General features: G+C 45.1%; 1 protein-coding gene across 1 annotated transcript in view; it reads right to left on the bottom strand.

The window, feature by feature from the left end:
- LOC138258140 (nicotinamide N-methyltransferase-like) overlaps positions 1-23,001 on the bottom strand; it is a 35,156-nt gene extending 12,155 nt beyond the window's left edge. Inside the window, exons 1-2 of the mRNA XM_069205920.1 lie at positions 22,820-23,001; positions 1,396-1,603 (exon numbers count right to left, since the gene is read on the bottom strand). Coding sequence (XP_069062021.1) covers positions 1,396-1,603; positions 22,820-22,967 — 356 coding nt within the window. The 5' untranslated portion in view covers positions 22,968-23,001. The remainder of the gene's footprint in view (positions 1-1,395; positions 1,604-22,819) is intronic.
- Between the last annotated feature and the right edge of the window lie 402 nt (positions 23,002-23,403).

The raw sequence follows: 23,403 nt of genomic DNA, 5'->3' as shown, positions 1-23,403 counted from the left end.
ATATATATATATATATTTATATGTATATATTAGGCCACTTAGACAAGTTGTTTACATGAACAAGGATATACTTGTATGTGCTGTGTAAAACACCAAATGGACCTGAATTATTGAGTGCTAGCTTCCTCCATTGAAATCTGGGACCAGCCAATGGGTTATTGAGAAAGGCGCAGTCACTTGTTTATTGCCACTTAATACACATTGACAGCAATCTCTTACATGGCACTCAACAGCTCAATCCAATCCATATCATCAAAATCCTCTTTTATTCTCTACTTCATTACCCGAATACCAACACAACCTTCATTGCCAACATTTAAAACTTTCACTGCATGCCCCATGTTGACAACAAGAACAAAATAGATATAAACGCTATTACCTCCTGCAACCCAACATGCAATTGCAAATCATTTCTCTAGTATTTTTCAGTCAAAGCACCACTGAAGCTGAATCCCAACATCGTCTTTATCACTGTCACCCTCCACCACTTCTCTCTTCAATGGACACCTGGACCTATAAAGCCATTTTGCAGAAAAGTTCTTTGCTTCCACTATTTAAGTTCATACAGGAACTCCTGTAATCAATACTGTCGCCTTCCCCTCCATTACCATCGGTGCTAAACAAATCCACAAGAGGCTGATGTGTATAATAAATGTATTACTCCACACAAAGTTGTTGAGTTGTTGAACACCCCGTCTCAGCCCCAAAGCCTCCTTTTCAGTGGTTGAATATGTTTTCTCAAGCCCTTGAAGCAGCAGCAATTATTTGTTTGCTGCCCCCGAACATCCCCACAGCCCACAACACAGTGTTTCATGAGTGCACTGGGCACCCACTGAGGGGTTTGGAGGCCGAATTCCTCCTCCCTTAATTGAAAAAGACCCCGGGGAATGGGGTTCCAAGAGACCCTTAGTGCATGGGGAAGGGGATACACACCTCCTCACTCTTAATATAAAAATAAGGACTGTTGGGAATGGGCTACTCAGGATTTGTAGTGGTTCAGAGAGGGAGGCCGTGTCCCATCGCCCTTATAAAGAAATACAACCTTGGGGCATGAAGCACTGGTGCCTGCAAAGTCCCTTATAAAATAAATGGGTGCCTCGGGTCAGCGCTGTGACACTCAAACTATGTTTGTTTTAAAAAGTGAATAAAGAATGAATGTTAGAAGATCATTTATTATTCAATGCTCCTAGGAAGGAGCACCCCATAAAGCCCTCAGGCATTATAATATTTAATAAAAACAGAAATTATTTTCTTTTTAATTTTAATTTTCTTAAACTCTCCCCTTGACATGTTTGCAGTGCTCCCTGGCATTCACATTCTTTCTAAAGATGCTAAGAGGAGAATCTAAATAGGAATATAAAGTAAGACAGATTTATTACAATGTTGAATCCTTACCCATTTCCCTGAAGCTCAGAAATCTTCTTTATTGCATCACTCCAGTCGATTGCATTTGGTTCATTCTTCAGCCATTTCTGTGTTTCCTGAATGGATTTGTCATCTGAACAAGCATAGATGATCTTGTTGAAATATTTACAGGCTGGGAGGGTGTAGTAGATATAGGCACCACAGCAAAGCCCAATCAGGGTGTCTCCTTTAACTTCACCTGTTTAGAAAAATGTTCATACTTGAGTGATTTGAAAATCTATTATGTGTCTACCTTATCAGCAAACAAAAATAAATGGACTTATCCATTTTGCTCATCACTATCATTTGTATGTTACATTTTGTAGTCTCCTTCAGCCACGTAAGACTACTACATCTGATCTTGTGCACTGCTTTGACTCCCATGACTTCCCCTGATTTACTTTAGGGTCAAGGCCCTATAGTCTCTCATTTGGGATTAGCTGCAGTGTCAGGAAGTTGAAGGGGTATCTCTTTCATGCATACCTTACAGCTTTGTTCTTCATGTAGACTGGGTGGGTTTTAGGTCCCCTCTCAGTGGTTGCAGCTCCTCTCTTATAGACAGAGTTGCCACCTTTGTTAAGGAGAATTACCAGCCAGACTACATCAGCCCAGTTCTTAACCATTCTTGCATTGATTATGCAACATATTACCTACAGTGATGTGGTACTTTATTAAAATGAAAGGCAAACAACATTTGTCCCCCTGAGATATGTTTCCTCTTTTCCCTCACCCCCACCCTATCTCTTAGTGATAGTGTCGTCTTTTCACTGTTTATTTACCTTTTATTTTTTGCCCTCATGTTGCTGCACTCTTTCCCTATGCATCTTGCATTAGTAACCTTTCTTTGGAACTGCCTCCCACTTTGCTTTCTCTTTCTTTCAGACTAGCAGGGCCATCTCCATCGCAAATTCTTTGGGCCTCATTTACAAGAACCTGACGCATTGGCTCCAATGTGTCAGATTTCTTGCACTGCCCCTGTGCCCCCCTAACGACACCATGGTAGAGCTGTGTTTACTATACAGAGCTCCGTGGTGCACACTTTCCACAGATGTGTCAGAAATTCGGACGCAACTGTGGCGCTAAAGTTATGCAATGCATGGAAGGCTCCCATTTTAAAGATCCTTTTGTCAGTGTAATGCCTGCTCTGAGCAGGTGTTACATTTTTGATGCAGTGAAGGCACAGAACAATGCATTGAAATCTTTTAGATTTCACTGCGCCAGTTGGCTTTTAATGGGGAAATGGCTACATTGAATACATTATACCTGGCACATGTATAATGTGGTGCCAGGCTTCACAAACTGGCGCAATATTCCCAATGCGCCAGTTTGTGAATGCGATGCACTATAAGGTACTGCTTCCCACTACTGCTACTTCAAACAAACTACACAGCTGTGGCACTAGGGGCTTGTAAATAAGACCCACTATGTTTTGGTGGTGGATGCAGATGGGTGTTTCACACTTTTATGCAGCTGCTTAATTTATGGCACTCTGCTTTAAATTAACTAGGATTGTGGTGGTGATCGACAACAGAGAAAATTTCCATCCCCGCAAGCAACTCATAAAAGCAAAGGCCTCCTCTCTGCTCCGTGCTTTTTAAAAACTTCAAAACAAATGTGGCCCTACTCTTGATCCAGTGATGACAGTCACACACCAAGCTACTCCCCACCACTATGGGGCTGAAGTTATGTTTAGGAGTGACTCTGTCCTCTTAGGCAAACTCCTAATTAACACTTACAGATGAGTGTTCCACGTACCACAGCATGACTCTTCAGCCCGAATCTGACTGGAATTCAAATGAATCAACTAAATACTGGAAAGATAAGAGGTGTTTATAAAACAAATGCTTTAAGTTATGAGCTTCAGATGAAGACTTACTTTAAAGCCGACTATGGCTAGAGACCTCAAACACAGGCAGCAATTCAACAGCTTTTGCCTTTTTAAATCTTGGCTCTAGACAGTGAATGCTCTGACATTAGAAGAGAGATGTGGTATGTACTTTGTGGCCTTCAGCCAACCCATAGGCTTCCCATTTGCGTGCTCCATCACGGAACTCCTATTCCTTCTCTCCATTTGTCCATGGCATGCATGCATGCATCATGCCTCTTCCTGTGTTTGGGCATCTCCAAGAGCATGGACCAACTATTACTACCTTTCCATTGCTCTCATTTTAGGAGATGTTTTCAGAATTCGTGTTTTTTTTTTTTTAAGAGGATTTCACCCTGAGTGCTTTTGTTTTCACTCACTCCGAGCTCCGTTAAACAGGCCAGTAAATCTTGTTTTTTTGTAACATTTGTTGAGCATTCAAAGATTGAGACACTGCTTTCCAAGAGCACCTGTTCACTTTTCTTCCTCTGACTTCAAAGTGATTGCTTAAATGCCAGTGTCACTGGCATTTGGGGTGCATGGCTCCTTAGTTTAGAAACTTTGAGCAGCCAAAATATCTCCTCCCTCATTTTTTTCCCACTGTCTTTGATTTGATGTAACTAAACCGTTGGGATTAGCACAAGTGCTTTTTGAGCAGGAGGCTATGTTGTTAATGGGCCAGAGTGTTTTGTTTTCATCTGAAAGGAGTTGTAAGCACAGGAGAGGAAGACTTGAGGTGGATAGCAGCAGTCCTGCTAGGTGTCTCCAGCAGTGTTGGAAGGCATTCTGTTCACACAGCTGCTCCCTTTGAGATGTTTGCTTTTAATGTAAACAGCAGAACAACACGCTTTGAATGTTTGAGCAAAATCTTTTGTGAAAAAGAAGCATGTGGTTTCTTTTCTTTCTCTGACTTCAAAGTGATTGCTTCAATGCCAATGTTACCGGTACTTGGGGTGCATGGCTGTTTAGTTTACATTCTGCGAATAGCCTGGAAATCTCCACCCTCTTTTTCCATTGTCTTTGGTTTTATTTCCCTAAGCCATTGGGATCAGCACAAGTGCTTTATGACCTGGAGGCTATATCATTGTGCCCCAGTTGTTTTGTTTCGTTAGCTGAATGGGGGTGGAAGCACAAGAGAGTAAGACATACAATGGAAACCACTCACCCTGCAAGGTGTTTCTGGAAGCATTGGAAGCTCTCTGTTTCCACAGCTGCTCCCCCTGCCTTTCCATTTCAGGAACTCTGCTTTTTTTGTAAACAACAGAATAGTGCTTTTTGAACATTTGTGCGGAATCTTTGTGAAAAGAAACTAGTAACTTTCATTTATAAACCTGTTTACTGCACTTCAATAACAAAAATGGCAGTGCTGCATCTTACTTTGCATGTGCATTTGGGGATTTTAAAGTTGCGAATACCAGCTTGGTGGGCATCATGTATTTCATAGGCAAGCTGTATATCTGCATTATCATCCTTCTAAGAACCACATCCCTTACCACATTCAACTTGTTAAAAGCCTGCAACATGGCTTAGAGTGTGTGTGTTCAAGTTCTGATAGAGCCAGGTATCTCAGTCACTTTCAATGGTGCAGTTATCTTCTCTCTTTCGCCTCTTAGCCAGCAATTTAAAAATATCACCTGTTATATTTGGGGATCGACTGATATGTGGTTTTAACACAGGCCTTGCCTCTACAGACTACATCCTCCTCAGAGACCTAATTTTCTACCTAGACAACTTCAGTGATCCATGCACCGCACCCCTACTGGAGAATCCTGCGAGCATTGGACTCAAACAACTGGTACGCTCCCCAGTGAACTCAGCAGGACACACCCTCAACCCCATCTTCTCCGCCAAGAACAACATCTCCGTCAGCCACGCCTCGGAACTCAGGACTGACCACCACTGTGTCCACTTCTCATTCACCAAACCCACCCATCACCAACATGCCCGCCGCCCCCCATGTAGAAGCTGGAACAAGGTCACCAAAGACCAATTTGCCACCACCCTCCCCAACACATCACCACCGACCGTTACCGATGCTACCACATCTGCATACCTCCTCCACTGATGGATCTCTGACTGCACCAACACTCTGACCCCTCCAGGAAACCCTCCGGCAAACATACCACCAAGAAAGCCAGCTGGTTTTCCCCATCCTCCAAGAGTCCAGATGCAACTGTAGATGACACAAGGGAATATATAGATGAAGCAAGACCCCGCCAGACCACGCATCCCTCAAAACCACTGTCACATCACACCACCGCCTCATCACAGCCACAAAGAAAACTGACATACAAGAACAAATCAATGCTAATGCACACAGCAGAAAATAACTGTTCACTGTGATCAAAGAATTCACCAAACCCAGCACTGACACGACAGATATCCCCTCATCCCAAGCCCTCTACGACAACCTCACCACCTTCTTCCACCACAAGATCTCCAAGATCTACAACAGCTTCACAACGCAGGACCCACAACCCCACCCTCAACCACTGCAGCCAAAGATTCTAAACCCCAGCCAACCTTGACCAAATGGACCCCCCTCATCACTGTTGACACCCTATGGATCATAAAAACATCCACTCTGGAGCCCCCTCAGACCCCTGCCTAACCACATCTTCAACCGAGCCATCACCCCAAGTTCTGCCGCACCATCAACTGCTCCAACACCACCTTCCCTGAAGACTGGAAACACACAGAGATCAATCCCCTGCAGAATAAACTGCTGCAGACCTGACAGACCTCAAGAACTAACAGGCCCATTTCTCTGATCCCCTTCCTGGCCAAAGTCATTGAGAAAGCCATCAACGCCCAACTCTCCAAATTCATCGAGACCAACCACATCCTGGACCCATCCCAATCCAGCTTCAGATGCAACCACAGCACTAAGACTGCTCTCCTTGCCGCAACAATCTCCTGGACCAAGGTGAAACTGCAACTCTCATCCTCCTGGACCTCACGGCTGCCTTCAACACTATTTCCCAGCTGAACCCTGTGCACAAGACTCCACGACGCCCGCATTCATGGCAAAGACGTGAAATGTATCCTCTCCTTCCCCACTGGCCATACCCAGAGAGTCAGTCTCCCACCGTTCAGATTCTTACCGATAGAGATCAGCTGCGGCGTCCCCCAAGGCTCCTCCCTGAGCCCCACTCTCATCAGCATCTATATGGCTCTGCTGGCAGACATCGTCAGAAACCACAGACTCAACATTGTCTCCTAAGCTGATGACACTAAGCTTATCCTCTTCAACACCGACAAACTTACAGTCTCAAAGACCAACATCCACAATGGATAAAGGCAATCGCCACCTGGTTGAAAGACAGCTGCCTTAACTTCGACACAACAGAAGTACTGACTTTTGTGCATAACCCCCTCTGTCTGGGATGAATCTGGTGGCGCGCAGCACTTGGAACCCTCCAACACTGACCTACGCATGTAACCTCGGAATCATCCTTGACTTCTCGCTCTTTATGAGTGGGGCATATTGTTTTGAACTGGAGTGGGGCAGATTGTTGGGGGGCATACTGGAGTAGGGCTGATTGTATTGGGTTGGAGTTGAGTAGATTGTTTTGTTTTTGAGTGAGGCAGATTTTGTTGGATAGGAGAGGGGCAGATGATTTTGGTTTCGAGCGGGGTAGATTTGAGTGGGGCAGATTGTTTTGGAGTGAAGTGTGGCAGATTGCTTTAGGTTGGAGTAGGGAAGATTATCTTGGATAAGAGAGGGGCAGACAATTTTATATTGGAGTGTGGCAGATTGAGTGGGGCCGATTGTTTTGGAGTGAAGTGTGGCAGATTGTTTTGGTTTGAGTAGGGCAGATTTAAGTGTGGGCAGGCAGCAGATTGGAGTGAGGGCAGAATGTTCTGGGTTGGAGTCAAGCAGATTGTTTTGGATTCGTGTGGGGCATATTGGTTTGGATTGGAGTGGGGCAGAATGGAGGTGGGTAGACTTGAGTGGGTCTGATTGTTTTGGATTGGAGTATGGCAGACTGTTTTGGGTTATAGTACGGAATATTTTTTTGTATTGGAGTGGGGCACAATATTGGAGTGGAGTGGGGCAGGTTGTTGTAGTTTGGAGCAGGACAGATTGTTTTGGATTGGAGTGGGGCAGACTGGAGTGAGGTAGATTGTTTTTGGTTGGAGTGATGCAGATTGGAGAGGGGCAGTTTGGAGTGGGACTGTAGGAAAGCCCCATCTTGCCTGGCATGTTACCCCCATTTTCACTGTATGTATGTTTGTTTTTGCCCATGTGTCACTGGGATCCTGCCAGGCAGGACCCCAGTTCTCACAATGTATGCCATGTATGTATTCCCTGTGTGGTGCCTAACTGTATCACTGAGGCTCTGCTAACCAGAACCCCAGTGTTTATGCTCTCTCTGCTTTTCACAATTGTCACTGCAGGCTTGTGACTGTCTTCACCAATTCTGATTGGCATACTGGAACACCTTCATAATTCCCTTGTATATGGTACCTAGGTACTCAGGGTATTGGGGTTCCAGGAGATCCCTATGGGCTGCAGCATTTCTTTTGCCACCCAGAGGGAGCTCAGACAATTCTTACACAGGACTGCCACTGCAGCCTGCGTGAAATAACGTCCACGTTATTTCACAGCCATTTTTCACTGCACTTAAGTAACTTATAAGTCACCCATATATCTAACCCTCACTTGGTAAAGGTTAGGTGCCAAGTTACTTAGTGTGTGGGCACCATGGCACTAGCCGAGGTGCCCCCACATTCTTCAGGGCAAATTCCCCAGACTTTGTGAGTGCGGGGACACCATTACACGCGCGCACTACATATAGTTCACTACCTATATGTAGCGTCACAATAGTAACTCCAAACATGGCCTTGTAACATGTCTAGGATCATGGAATTTTTACACCAATACCATTGGTATTGGGGGGACAATTCCATGAATCCCCGGGTCCCTAGCACAGAACCTGGGTACAGCCAAACTGCCTTCCCGGGGTCTCCACTGCAGCTGCTGCTGCTGCCAACCCCTCAGACAGGATTCTGCCCCCCCTGGGGCCTGGGCAGCCCAGTCCCAGGAAGGCAGAACAAAGGATTTCCTCTGAGACAGGGGGTTACACCCTCTCCCTTTGGAAATAGGTGTGAAGGGCTGGGGAGGAGTATCCACCCACAGCCTCTGGAAATGCTTTGATGGGCACAGATGGTGCCCAACTCTGCATAAGCCAGTCTACACCGGATCAGGGATCCCCCAGCCCTGCTCTGGCGTGAATCTGAACAAAGGAAAGAGGAGTGACCACTCCCCTGACCTGCACCTCCCACGGGAGGTGCCCAGAGCTCCTCCAGTGTGTCCCAGACCTCTGCCATTCTGGATTCGGAGGTGTTGGGGCACAATGGACAACTCTGAGTGGCCAGTGCCAGCCGGTCATGTCAGAGACCTCTCCTGATAGGTGCTTACCTCTTTCAGTAGCCAAGCCTCCTTTCTCAGTAGCCAAGCCTCCTTTTCTGGCCATTTAGGGTCTCTCCTCTGGGCTATTCGTCAGTTAACGAATGCAAGAGCTCACCAGAGTTCCTCTGCACTTCCCTCTTTGAGTTCTGCTAAGGATAGACCACTGACTGCTCCAGGATGCCTGCAAAACCGCAACAAAGTAGCAAGACGACTACCAGCAACATTGTAGCTCCTCATCCTGCCGGCTTTCTCAACTGTTTCCTGGTGGTGCATGCTCTGAGGGTTGTCTGCCTTCACCCTGCACTGGAAGCCAAGAAGAAATCTCCTGTGGGTCGACGGAATCTTCCCCCTGCCAACGCAGGCACCAAACTTCTGCATCACCAGTCCTCTGGGTCCCCTCTCATCCTGACGAGTGTGGTCCATGGAACATAGGAGCTGGGTCAAAGTGTCTCTCACAGTCCAGGGGCCCTTCTGTCCAAGTTTGGTGGAGGTAAGTCCTTGCCTCCCCACGCCAGACAGCAAACATGTGTACTGTGTGATTTGCAGCTGCTCCGGCTTCTGTGCACTTTTCGAGGACTTCCTTTGTGCACCGCCTAGCCTGGGTCCCCAGCACTCTGTCCTGCATTGCCCAGCTCACTGAGTTGGACTCTGACATTGTGGGACCCTCCTTTGTGACTCTGAGTCAACCGCTGTCCTCAGATCTTCTAAGTGCCAATTCCAGTACTTCTGCGGGTGCTGTCTGCTTCTGTGGGGGCTCTCTGGGTTGCTGAGCACCCCCTCTGTCTCCTCTTCCAAGGGGCAACATCTTGGTTCTTCCTGGGCCCCAGCAGCACCCAAAATCCTCAACCGCAACTCTTGTAGCTAGCAAGGCTTGACTGCAGTATTTCTGTGTGGAAACACTTCTGAAACCTCCAGCACGCCGTTGGACATCTTCTCATCAAAGGGGAAGTACCTGGCACCATCCGTTGCTGCAGAATCTTTGGCTTCTTCCACCCAGAGACAGCCCTTTTGCAACTTCATCTGGGGTTTTGTGGGCTCTTGCCCCCCCCCCGGACACTTGCGTGACTCTTGGACTTGGTCCCCTTCTTTTACAGGTCCTCAGGTCCAGGAATGCATTTTCAGTGCTTTGGTAGCAGTTGTGGTTCTTGCAGAATCCCCTATCATGACTATACTGTCTTTCTGGGGTAGTAGGGTAACTTTACTCCTATTTTTCAGGGTCTTTGGGTGGGGTATTTGGACACCCTTACTGTTTTCTCACGGTCCCAGTGACCCTCTACAACCTCCCATATTCCTGGGGTCCATTTGTGATTCGCATTCCACATTTGGAGTATATGGTTTATGTTGCCCCTAGGTCTATGTCTACCTATTGCATCCTATTGTGATTCTACATTGCTTGCACTACTTTCCTTACTGTTACTTACCTGTTTTGGGTTTGTGTACATATAATTTGTGTATATTCCTTACCTCCTAGTGAGGGTATCCTCTGAGATACTTTTGGCATATTGTCACTAAAATAGAGTACCTTTATTGTTAGTAACTCTGAGTATTGTGTTTTCTTATGATATTGTGCTGTATGAAATAAGTGGTATAGTAGGAGCTTTGCATGTCTCCTAGTTCAGCCTAAGCTGCTTTGCCATAGCTACCTCTAACAGCCTAAGCTGCTAGAAACACCTCTATTCTACTAATAAGGGATAACTGGACCTGGCACAAGGTGTAAGTACCACAAGGTACCCACTATAAGCCAGGCCAGCCTCCTACAGGGACCGGTTATTTTTGGTAGGAGTACAAAAGAATGGAGAGGGGCAGATTGTAATGGGGTAGATTTTTTTGAACTGGAGTGGGGTAGATTGTAGTGGGACATACTGAAGTGTGGAGCATTGTTTTAAGATGGAGTGGGCCAGATTGTTTTGGGTTGGAGTTGAGCAGATTGTTTTGAATTGGAGTGAGACAGATTGTTTTTGATCTACGAGGGGTAGGTGATTTTGGATTGGGGCGGGACTGATCGTTTCAAATTGGAGTGGGGCAAATTGTTTTGGTTTGAATTGGGGCAGATTGGAGCCCAGCAGATTGGAGTGGGACTGATTCTTTTTTAAAGAAATGGGGCAGATTGGAGTGGGAATTACTGTTTTGGATTGGAGTGGGGAAGATAGGAGTGGTGCCTATTCTTTTGGAATGGAGTGGGGCAGATTGGAACTGGGCAGACAGCAATGGGGTTGATTCTTTTGGATTGGAGTAGGGAAGATTGTTTTGAGTTGGAGTAGGGCAGATTGATGTGTGGGCAGATTGTTTTGTATTGGAGTGGAGCAGATTGTTTTGGGTTGGAGTAGGGCAGACTGGAGTGCGGCCACATTGTTTTGGGTTAGAGTAGGGCAGATTGGAGAGGGGCAGCTTGTTCTGGGTTGGAATCAAGCTGATTGTTTTGGATTGGAGTGTGGCAGATTTGAGTTGGGCGTATCATTTTGGATTGGAGTGTGGAGGTTTAGATGTGGGCAGAGTTGAGTAGGGCTGATTGTTTTGGATTGGAGTGGTGCAGGTTGTTTTTTGGATTGGAGTAGGACAGACTTAAGTGTGGCAGATTGTTTAGGCATGATCAGATAGTTTTGGACTTGAGCGCAGCAGATTGTTTTGGATTGGAATGGAACAAATTGTTTTAGATTGAAGTGGGATGGATTGGGCAGTAGGGCGGATTGGAGAGTGAGCTGATTGTTTTGAGCTGGAGTAGGGCAGATTGGAGTGTGGGCAGATTGCTTTGGGTTGGAATAGGGCAGATTGGAGGGTGAGCAGATTGTTCTGGTTTGTAGTCAAGCAGATTGTTTTGAATTGGAGTGTGGCAGATTGGAATGAAGCATATTAGCTTGGATTGGAATGGAGCAGATTAGAGGTGAGCAGACTTGAGTTGGTCCAATTGTTTTGGATTGGAGTGGGGAATATTGGTTTAGGTTGGAGTAGGGGAGATCGGAGTATGAGTTTGAATTGGATTAGTGCAGATTGGAGTGTAGGCAGATTGTTTTGGGTTGGAGTCAAACAAATTGTTTTGGATTGGAGTGAGGTAGATTACTTTGGATTGGAGAGGGCAGACGATTTTAGATTGTAGTGGGGCAAATTATTTTGGATTGGAGTGGGGCAAGCTGGAATGGCGCAGATTGTTTTGGTTTGGAGTGGGGCAGATTGGAGTGTGACTGATTGTTTTCGGTAAGAATGGGGCAGATTGGAGAGGTGCATGCAGATTGGAGTGTGGCAAGTTGTTTTGCATCAGAGTGGGGCAGATTGTTTTGGAATGGAGTGGGACTGATTCTTTTTGGTACGAGTGGGGCAGATTGAAAAGGGGCAGATTGGATTGTGGCAGGTTGTTTTACATCACAGTGGGGAAGATTGCAGTAGGGCATACTGGAGTGAGGCTGGTTATTTTGGTTTGGAGGGAGGCAGAGTATTTTAGGTGAGAGTCTGTCAGATTGCAGTGGGACAGAATGTTTTAGGTTTGAGTGGAGTATATTGTTTTGGATTGAAGTGGGACACATTGGAGTGCAGTCAATTGTTTTGTACTGGAGTGGGGCAGATTGAAGTGGGGCAGATTGTTTTGGATTGGAGTGGGACAGATTGTTTTAGATTGAAGTGGAGCAGATTGGTTTAGAGTGGGCTGCAATTGTTTTAGAGTGGGGCAGGTTGTTTTAGATTAGAGAAGGGAGATTGGAGTTGGGCAGATTTTTTGGATTGGAATGGGAGAGAATGTTTTGGATTGGAGTAGGGTGGATTGTTTTGGTTTGGAATGGGACACATTAGAGTGGGGCAGATTGTTTTGGATTAGAGTGGGGCAGATTGTTTTGAATAGGAGTGGGGCAGATTGTTTTAGATTTGAGTGAGGCAGATTTCAGTGGGACAGATTGTTTTGGAGTGGTGCATATTGCTTTAGATTGAGTGGGGCATATTGTTTTGAATTGGAGTGGGACAGATTGTTGTGGGGCATACTAGAGTGGGGCTGATTGTTTTGAATTAGAGTGGGACAGATAGTATTGGGTTGGAGCTGAGCAGATTGTTTTAGATTTGAGTGAAGCAGATTATTTTGGATAAGAGAGGGGCAGATAGTTTTAGATTGGAGCAGGGCAGATTGTTTTGGAGTGAAGTGTGGCAAATTGTTTAGGGTTGGAGTAGGGCAGATTTGAGTGTGGGCAGATTGTTTTGGGTTGGAGTAGGCAAGATTGGACTGTGGGCAGATTGTTATGGGCTGGATTGGAGAGTGGCAGATTGGAGTAGGGCATATTATTTTGAATTGCAGTATGGAAGAATTTTAACATTAGGAGTGGTGCACAATATTGGATTGGAGTGGGGCAGATTGTTGTGGATTGGAGCAGGGCAGATTGTTTTGGATTGGAGTGGGGCATATTGGAGTGGGGTGATTGTTTTGAACTGGAGTGGGGCAGATTGTTTTGGGATATATTGAAGTGGGCTGCATTGTTTTAAGTTGGAGCCAGATTGTTTTGGGTTAAAGTTGAACAGATTGTTTTGAATTGGAATGATGCTGATTGTTTTTGATTTGAGAGGGGCAGGTGATTTTGGATTATAGTGGGACAGATTGTTTTGGATTGGAGTGGGGTAACTTGTTTTGCACTGAAGTGGGGCAGCTTGAAGTGGAGCAGATTGCTTTAGATTGAAACAGGAGAGATGTATTTGAATTGTAGTGGGATAGATTGTTTTGGATTGGAGTGGGGCAGTTTAGTTTACATTTAAGTGGGGCAGATTTATTTGGAGTTGGGACAAATTCTTTAGAGTGGGTCATGTTGGTTTAGATTAGAGTGGGGCAGATTGGAGTTTGGCAGATTGTGTTGGGTTGGAGTGGAGCAGACTGTTTTGGACAGGAGCGGAGCAGATTGATTTGGATTGGAGAGGGGGGACTGGAGTGTGGCAGATTGTTTTGGATTGGAGTGGGGCTGATTGTTTTGGTTTGGTGTGTGGCAGATTGTTTTGGATTGAGTGAGGCAGATTGTTTTGGCCTGCAGTGTGGTCAGATTGGATTGAGACAGATTGTTTTGGATATGAGTGGGATAGATTGAAGAGAGGCAGATTGGAGTAAGGCAGATTGTTCTAAATTTTAGTGGGGCAGAATGGAGTGGAACCTACTAAAGTGCTGCCGATTGTATTGGATAGGTTGAAGTAAGCAGATTGAGTGGGACACATTGCTTTGTGTTGGAGTGGGGTAGATTGTTTTGGATTGGAGTGTTGCAGGTTGTTTTGGATTGGAGTGTGGCAGATTGTTCTGTATTGGAGTAAGAGATTGGAGTACAGGCAGATTGTTTTAGGTTGGAGTAGGGCAGATTAGAGTGTGGGCGGATTGTTCTGGGTTGGAGTCAACAGATTGTTTTGGATTGGAGTGTGGCAGATTGGAGTGGGGCATATTATTTTGGATTCCAGTGGGGCAGATTGGAGTTGGTCAGACTTGAGTGGGTCTGACTGTTTTGGATTGGATTAGGGCAGATGGTTTTTGTTTGGAGTAGGGAATATTGGAGTATAGGCAGATTGTTCTGGGTTGGAGTCAAGTGGAATGTTTTGGATTGGTGTGTGGCAGATTGGAGAGGGGCATATTATTTTGGATTCCAGTGGGGCAGATTGGAGTTGGTCAGACTTGAGTGGGTCTGACTGTTTTGGATTTGATTGAGGGCAGACGGTTTTTGTTTGGAGTAGGGAATATTGGAGTATAGGCAGATTGTTCTGGGTTGGAGTCAAGTGGAATGTTTTGGATTGGTGTGTGGCAGATTGGAGTGGGCATAATATTTTTGATTGGAGTGGTGCAGATTGGATATGAGCAGACTTGATTAGGGCCAGCTGTTTGGGAATGGAGTGGGGCAGGTGTTTTTTTGGATTGGAGTAGGGCAGATTTATGTGTGGTAGAGTGTTTAAGGGTGAACAGATTGTCTTGGACTTAAGTGGGGGGCAGATTGGTTTGGATTGAAATGGGACAAATTGTTTTAGATTTAAGTGGGGCAGATTGATCTGGAGTGATACCAATTATTTTAGAGTGGGACTGGCTGGTTTGGAATAGGGTGTGGAGATTGGAGTGGGGAAGATTTTTTTAGATTAGAGTGAGGCAGATTGTTCTGGATTAGAATGGGACAAAATGTTTTGGATTAGAGTGGGTGTTTTTTTTGGATCGGAGTGGGGCAGAATGGTTTAGGTTTGAGTGGGGCAGATTTCAGTGGGTCAGATTGTTTTGGAGTGGTACATATTGTTTTGGATTGAGTGTGGCATATTGTTTTGAACTTTAGTGGGGCAGATTGTTGTGGGGCATACTGGAGTGGGACAGATTGTTTTGGATTGCAGTGGGGCAGATTGTTTTAGATTGAAGTGGGGCAGATTATGTTGGAGTGGGTGCCAAATGTTTTAAAGTGGGTCAGGTTGGTTTGGATTAGAGTGGGGCAGATCGGAGTGTTTCAGATTGTGCTGGGTTGAAGTGGGGCAGATTGTTTTCGACAGGAGCAGAGCAAATTGATTTGGATTGGAGTGGGACAGACTGGAGTGGGGCAAATTGTTTTGGATTGGAACGGGCTGATTGTTTCAGTTTGGAGTACAGCAGATTGTTTTGAATTGAGTGGGGCAGATTGTTTTGGTTTAGAGTGGGGCAGATTGGAGTGGGGCTGCTTGTTTTGGATTGAGTGTGGCAGGTTGTTTTGGATTGAGTGTGGCAGGTTGTTTTGGATTGAGTGGGGCAGATTGATTTGGATTGGAGTGTCGGCAGATTGGAGTGAGGCAGATTGTTTTGGGTAGGAGTGATACAGATTGGAGAGTGGCAGAATGGTGTATGGCAGATTGTTTGGAATTGGAGTGGAGCAGAATGAAGTGGGGCCTACTGAAGTGTGGCTGATTGTATTGGATTGGAGTGGGGTATCTTGTTTTAGATTGGAGTAGGGCAGATTCGAGAGGGACAGATTGTTTTAAGTTGGAGTGAAGTAGATTGTTTTGGATTGGAGTGGGTCAAATTAGAAAGGGACAGTTTGTTTTGTATTAGATTTGGAAAGATTGAAGTGGAGCAGATTGTTTGGGATTAGAGTGGGGCAGGTTGTTTTGGACTCGAGTAGGGCCGATTTGAGTGTGGCAGATTTTTTAGGGTTGGGCAGATTGTTTTAGACTTGAGTGGCGCAGAATGTTTTGGACTTGAATGGGACAAATTGTTTTAGTTTGCAGTGGGGCAGATTGGTTTGGAGTGGGTCCGGTTATTTTTGAGTGGGGAAGGATGGTTTGGATAGAGTGGGAAGATTGAAGTTGGGCAAGCTTTTTTGGATTGGAGTGTGGCAGATTGAAGTGAGGTACATTATTTTGGGATGGAATGGGAAAGAATGTTTTGAATTTGAGTGGGTCAGATTGTTTTGAATTGGAGTGAGACAGATTACAGTGGGGCAGATTGTTTTGGTTTAGAGTGAGGCAGATTGTACTGGATTGGAGTGGAAGAAATTGTTCTGGATTTGAGTATACCAAATTTGAGATGGGCAATTTGTTTTGGAGTGGAGCATATTGGTTTGGATTGGAGTGGGACATATTGGAGAGGGGCAGATTGTTATAGATTGTAGTGGGGCAGATTGTTTTGAAGTGGAGCAGGGCAGATTGTTTCAGATTGGAGTGGGGCAGTCTGAAGTGGACAGATTGTTTTGTATTGGAGTGGGACATGTTGAAGTGGGGCTGACTGGAGTGGGACTGATGGTATTTGACAGGAGTACGGCAGATTGGGGTCAGGTTGGAGTGCGGTAGATTGTTTTGGATTCAGTGGGGCAGACTGGAGTGGGGGCGATTGTTTTGGATTGGAATGGGTAGATTGTTTTAGAATGGAGTAGGGCAGATTGGTGTGGGACATATTGGAGTAGTATGTTTTAGATTGGAGTGGGGCAGATTGTTTTTGATTAAAGTGGAGCAGATTGGACTGAGGCAGATAGTTTTGGATGGGAGTGGAGTAGATTGTTTTGCAGATTGTTTTGGATTGAAGTACAGAGTGGGACAGAATGGAGTGGGGCAGATTGTTGTGTGGTGGCACAGATTGTTTTGGATTGGAGTAGGGCAAATTTGAGTGGGACAGATAGTTTTTGATTATAGTGGGGCAGGTTGTTTTGGATTGGAGGAGATTGGAGTGGGGCATATTGTTTTGATTGGCATGGAGGAGATTGTTTTGAATTGGAGTAGGCAGATTGTTTTGGATTGGAGTGATACAGATTTGTATGGGGTGGGTTGAAAGGATTGCGGTTGATTGGACTGGGTTGAGTGGTTTGGTTTGGAGTAGGGTGAATAGTGTTAGTCTCTGGTAGATTGGATTGGTTGGGTTGTATTGTAGAGGGGTAAGGTATGGTGGACTGGCATTGATTGGAGTAGGTTGTATTCAGGTGTTCTGCACCATTATGTTAAAACATAGTTTAAAGAACGACATTTAACAAAGAAACAATGTTGCTTTGGAATACTCATAACAAGATAATCGTCATCAGCTAAGAATATTGCCCACAAGCAAAAACAAAATATAACATGAGTGCACAGTGAGGAATAAAGACTTGGCAAAATAAAGAAAGTTCACTGTAGAAAGCAACACTTAGCAATTTTGTTTGTCCTGCAAGTCACATTTTTGGCAGTTACACACCTTCTGTGTGCAGAGCACTAGAAGTAAAAAAGAAAAAATTGTATCCCCGTCACGTTGGGAGCAGCAAATGAGTACTGATTAACTTGAGTCAATCAGTGCTTGGTTCTTCCTCCATAGAGAGGAACGGAAATGATGCCAGGCCTGCAGTGGCAAATTCCAAGGCTGTAAAGAAGAGTGCTAGGCAAGCCAACAAATGGTAAGCAACGGGTGGGCTCTAAACCCTTTTTTGCTACCATAATTGTCTCCCAAGCAAGATACAAGCTCTAGCCTAAAAAGGCTATTTCGGAGTGCTTAGTTTGGGAAAGAAAGAGTGCTGGTGTCCGAAGCTCTGCCTAGAAGCTGTTGTCCATGAAATTAAATGTTGACTTGCACAATGCCAAGGATAGTTGTATTTAAATCACTACTTTGCACTTTTGTTGCTTTTGCAGGTTCCTGCTTTCTCTTTTTGTGATGGTTTTGCCATCTTTCTCTTTCTCCATTTTAACGAACTGTGTGTTAATTCTTCTCTTGCACTTAGTATAAATCTGATGCAGGAAAAAAGTACCTGTCTCCCACAAATAACTGCTGGTGGCCCTGACCGGCAACCACTGGCTCAAATTGAGCACCACGGTTTGGTTGTCCCATTGTGAAGTTAAGAAGAAAGAATGAATCAAGCTTCCCACTGTTTCTAGGGAGAATGGCACTATTGACGTTATGAAATAAATAGAGGGATTTAATGTTGACGGGTAATTGAATCCCTCCAGAGAAGTGGAACTGCCCATAAGACAGCAGTATGTAGCAGATACCGATCACAATGTAAGTCATATTGTATGTCATGGCATAATTTGGAATTTTGAACCAAGTAGTTTGTTCCACTATTTTATAATTGCCTGGTATCAGGAAAGGCAGATTGAGGGGTTCTATTGTGCTCCCAATGTACAACAAGGGCTCCATACCTCCCTCACTAAGCATGGAATAATTACCCTGTTACTTGTTGATGGGACACGGTCCTCTAAAGTGCTGCTGCATGAGATGGGGCTGGAGAAGACATGAATTGAGGACAACTTAAACATCTTCTCAGAACTGATTCTTAAAATAGTCCACGCCAAAGATTGTTAATTGTACATCACTTGAGAATGTGCACAGACGTCCTCTGGTCCTCACTGGTGGGATGGTCATCCCATGGACTACTCGAAGAGGCTTACTGTGACATTCAAAAACTTGGGTCAAAGTTAAATGAGGAACATCAACTGTTCCAAGAAAAGATAAACATTAGCTCCTCATCCATTTCTCCCATACAGTTACCTCTACCAAGCAACTCGTCATTAAAATGAAGGAAAAACAACCCTCTGGAGAAGTGTGGCACAATGGTTAGAGCAGCAGACCCTGATGCAGAGATCTAGCCCAGGACCTGGGTTCAATTCCCACCTCAGCAGGTCTTGGGCTCAATTCCCTTGGACCAAATAATTCCAGCTTCAGTGCCTAATCTAATTAAGGGGACCCATTCTGTAACTCTGGGCAATAGCTTGCTTAATCTCCACAACAGCACTCACAGTGCTTGGATGCCTGGCTTCACCCTGGGGCTGTCCATGAGTGGGTGCCTCACAGGGAAAAGCCAGGAGGGGTTCCACAGCAGTATGTGTTCAGCACCTTGAGACCCTAACGGGTGAGTAGTGTGCTATACAAGTGCAAAGTCTCTTTTAGTATTAAAGGGGAACAACAATTATGCACTTTGTGAACATTCCAAAAGGCATATTTATACGCAGTTTTGCATCAAAAGGTTTTGCACCGGCTTGCACCATTCTTGAGCGACGGCCGGGCACCATATTTATAGAATGGTGCAAGCCGGCGCAAAGAGTGGGCTAGCATAAAAAAAAAGATGTTAGCCAGGGGGTGAGGGTGGGGGTCGGCATGGGAGAAGGGGGGTTTTCACCCAAAAATTACATTAGGCAGGTTAGAGTAAAAAAATGACTCTAATCAGCCTAGTGTCATTTTCTGACCCAAAACCATCCATACCACATGACTCCTGTCTTAGAATAGACAGGCGTCATGCTCACCACCCCAATGGCCAGCAAGGGGGACCAGTGCTATTGGGGGACCCCAATGGCACTTAAAAAAAAAATACTGACCTGTACTTACCTATACTCACCTGGGATGACATCCTCCGCTGTCCCTGTGGTGTGGGTGGGGTTGTCCCTTGGGCCTGAGGAGGGCACCTGTGGGCTTGTTCCATGGTATTCCAGCATGGAAATAGGCCCACAGGTCCCCTAACGCCTGCCCTGACCCTGGCATTAAATATTGGTGCAAAGTAAGATTTGCACCATTATTTTACCACTCCTCTCCCCGTGCTTGATTTTAGCACGGGAGATAAATATGGGACTAATGCCATAGAGTAATTTTTTGACATGAGAATGCCTACCTTGCATCTCATTGACGCAAGGTAGGTTTCCACGTCCCAAAAATGACTTTCACTCTGTAACTATGGTGCTTGACTGGTCTAGCGCCAACGTATAAATATGGAGTTAGTTTTGCACTGAATTGGCATCAAAAGAAATGATGCAAATTTGGTGCAAAACAAGTATAAAAATACCTCCAAGACTCCACAGACACTCCCTAAAAGGAAAAGGGAGGGAAGGAGGGAAGGGAACCTAAGTAATGGGATGAGGAATAAGGAATTGGAGTAATGAAGGTTATTGGTAAGTAATCCAGGCATCACCAGAGGTTCTCAGAAGGAGTGCGTTCTTGCTCCCGATCCTAAATTCTCAAGAAATTACTTGGAACTCTCTCTTTCTGGGGCCAGATTTGACTGTCCCCCTGGGCTCAGTGTATTTCTGGCTCTATCAATCACTTATGCAATAATTGAAAAAGTTGAAGATTATGGTGCTCATAGTAAGATATAAAAATCTGAAGGGCATTTTTTCAGGGGAGACAACCTTGAAAGAGTCTCTGCCTTCTAACACAAGGAGAGGGCGGTACCTCCATTTAACCCCACTTTACTTCGATTTGGCCCTCCTGAGTCTGTTGGAAATTCCTGTCCGCCTCATCTGTGTACAAATTATCTCTGCTAAGTAAATACTGATGTTAAATTTCGGGTTTCCCATGGAAACCATCCGGATGAACTGAACCTGTACAGCGTCCCATTTCAGGCTGCTATTGGATAATATTTCACAGCTGAGGTTTAAACCTGCCCAGAGTATGTACTCAAACATCAAGCACGTGTGCACTATGCACGTTTTCCAAGATTTGTTTCAAAAGTAGAGCTAGGGTGATGGTTCTTTAATTTGCACAAATACAAATTGTGCAATTTTGCCTTTCCTAGACAAATCCGTCACTCTCACCCTTGTTTGTCTATTGTTTTTTGCAGAAACTTTGTTGCCTTAAATTTCATTTGTTTCTCGTCCTGGAAGTTGTGCATATTGAAAGGAGGAAGACACGCTGCCCCGAGTTAACAGCGCAGGGGAAGAGCCTCAGAGATGTACGTGGATTGGATTATTTAAGGATGCTGATGTGGTCTTCAAAAGATTAAATTATCATTACATGGATTGTTGAAGTGAATGCACACATTTAATTGAAGTTTTAACTGACTACATGACTCATACATTTTTTAATTTCTATTTTACGGCCATGGCCTTTCAGAATTTATTCCACGCTTATAAGTATTATGCTTTGTTTTTGTTCACGTCTAATAACCACACATGGGCCCATATTTATACTTTTTGACGCTAAACTGCGCTAACGCAGTTTAGCGTCAAAAAATTTTGCGCCGTCTAACGCCATTCTGAAGCGCCATGCGGGCGCCGTATTTATGCAATGGCGTTAGCCGGCGCAAGCGGACCGGCGCTGCCTGGTGTGCGTGGAAAAAAACCACGTACACCAGACAGCGCCGGCGTAGGGGGAAAATGGCGTATGGGCGTCTTAAAATGGGGCAAGTCAGGTTACGTCGAAAAAATCGTCGTAACCCGACTTGCGCCATTTTTTTTCGACGCCCATCCCCCATCAACATGACTCCTATCATTGTAAAGATAGGAGTCATGCCCCCTTGCCCAATGGCCATGCCCAGGGGACTTATGTCCCCTGGGCATGGTCATTGGGCATTGTGGCATGTAGAGGGGCACAAATCAGGCCCCCTATGCCAAAAAAAAAATATAAAAACAAAAAAATGTATACTTACCTGAACTTACCGGAATGTCCCTGGGGTGGGTCCCTCCATCCTTGGGTGTCCTCCTGGGGTGGGCAGGGGTGGCAGGGGGGGTCCCTGGGGGCAGGGGAGGGCACTGTGGGCTCATTTTGAGCCCACTTGTCCCATAACGCCATCCCTGACCCAGGCGTTAAAAAGCGGCGCAAATGCGCCGTTTTTGGCCACGCCCACTCCCGGGCGTCATTTTTGCCCGGGAGTATAAATACCACGTAAAGGCCTGGGAGTCATTTTTTAAGACGGGAACGCCACCCTTGCATCTCATTAACGCAAGGAAGGGGTTCACGCTAAAAAATGACGCACACTCCGGGCACTTTGGCGCCCGAAGCGTCTAACGCCATAGTATAAATATGGCGTTAGTTGGCGTTGGTTTTGCGTCGAATTTGCGTCGAAAAAAACGACGCAAATTCGGCGCAAACGGAGTATAAATATACCCCATGGTATCCAGGCGCTTTCAGGTCCAGGAGAAAGCAGTGAAAATGAGAGAAAAGCAACAAGAAGGCAGACAAAAACAAGGGAAAAGCAAGGGGAAAGCAGTGAGAATGAGGTAAAAGGAGAGGAGTAGGCGCACTAAAAAAGAGGGGATGAATAGCAAGGAGAAAACAGTAAAAACTAGCGGAAAACAAGGAGAAAGTACACAAAAAAGGGGAAAAAGCAAGGTGAAAGCAGTGAGAACAAGGAGATAGCAAGGTAAAGGCACACAAGATACAGAGGAAAAAGCAACAAGAAACCAGTAGGAATGAGGGAAGAGCATGGAGAAGGCACACAAAATCAGGGAGAAAGCAAGAAGATGGCAATGAAAATGAGGGAAACGCAAGGAGTGGGCACACAACAAAGGGATGAAAAGCAAGGAGAATGGATCAAAAACGACAGAAAAGTGAGGAGAGGGCACACAAAATACAGGAGAAATGCAAGGAGAAAGCAGTGAAAAGCGAAAAGCAAGGAGAAAGCACACTAAAAAAGGAGGGGAAGTAAGGAGAAAACAGTGAAAACGTGGGAAAAGCAAGAAATAGACAGGAAAAGACAGGGGCAAGAGCAACTGACCAGGCCAGATCCTTTCTGCTGCCAGATGTGGACTAACTTCCACTGTGATATGGTTGGGCCAGAATTTACTGTTTCTTTGTCTTGGCGCGACACAAGTTCTTGAAATAGAGACAGTCTTACCAATAATTTAGTTTTTTTTTCTTAGCAGTCCTATCATAATTGATGCATAGCAATCCAATTATAATTAGTAAATACTTCGGACACATTGTTTATATAAGACAAATAATGGACACATATACAGTATCATACCTGTGAACAGAATTACACTCACCCTACTGTCTGTGGATGAGCAGGGTCATGAAATTCACATACCTGATGAGTAGATTTTGATGAATTTAGAAAACATGTCAGTAATAGTATCGTCAAAAAAGGCAGATTTGGTGACCAAATACCTCTCCTTTGCCTTTTGCATGTCGGAAAAATGTTCATGGAGCTCTTTCAGGCTAGCAGTAGCGGCCATGTCTCTGGTGGAGCTTTCTCCTGCTCTCACTGTCTGTTCCCTGCACTCTTCCTATATACCCAGACATTTAAATTTTAAATTCTTCTCAAACTGAGTAAACTATGTTTACACATGCAGCTTATTTCAGCTTCAACGCAATTTCACTTTTACCTTCAGAGTCACTGGTGCTAAGCTGAATTGATAATTTTAGCTAGTGGCTGTTTGTGAGTTTTTCCTGTTTCTAAGGACAACACTTTAAAGCCTGACACACACATTTAAACAATATTATTAAATGTGCACACAATGGTGTCCATGGCCTCAAGTGAAGTCCTTAGCAAACCTCTTCTTTGCCGGGGCCTAAGGAAAACCACCCAATGGCTCTATGTTAGATATAGCTTAAGCATGCAATCAGATTTACAAACAAGGTCATCTAGTGCTTCCTGCTTCCCAAGAATGT

This window comes from Pleurodeles waltl, chromosome 2_1 (genome assembly GCF_031143425.1).
Source record: "Pleurodeles waltl isolate 20211129_DDA chromosome 2_1, aPleWal1.hap1.20221129, whole genome shotgun sequence".
Classification (NCBI taxonomy): Eukaryota; Metazoa; Chordata; class Amphibia; order Caudata; family Salamandridae; genus Pleurodeles; species Pleurodeles waltl.
The sequence above is the reverse complement of the archived record's forward strand: the minus strand, read 5'-3'. Positions and strand labels throughout refer to the sequence as shown.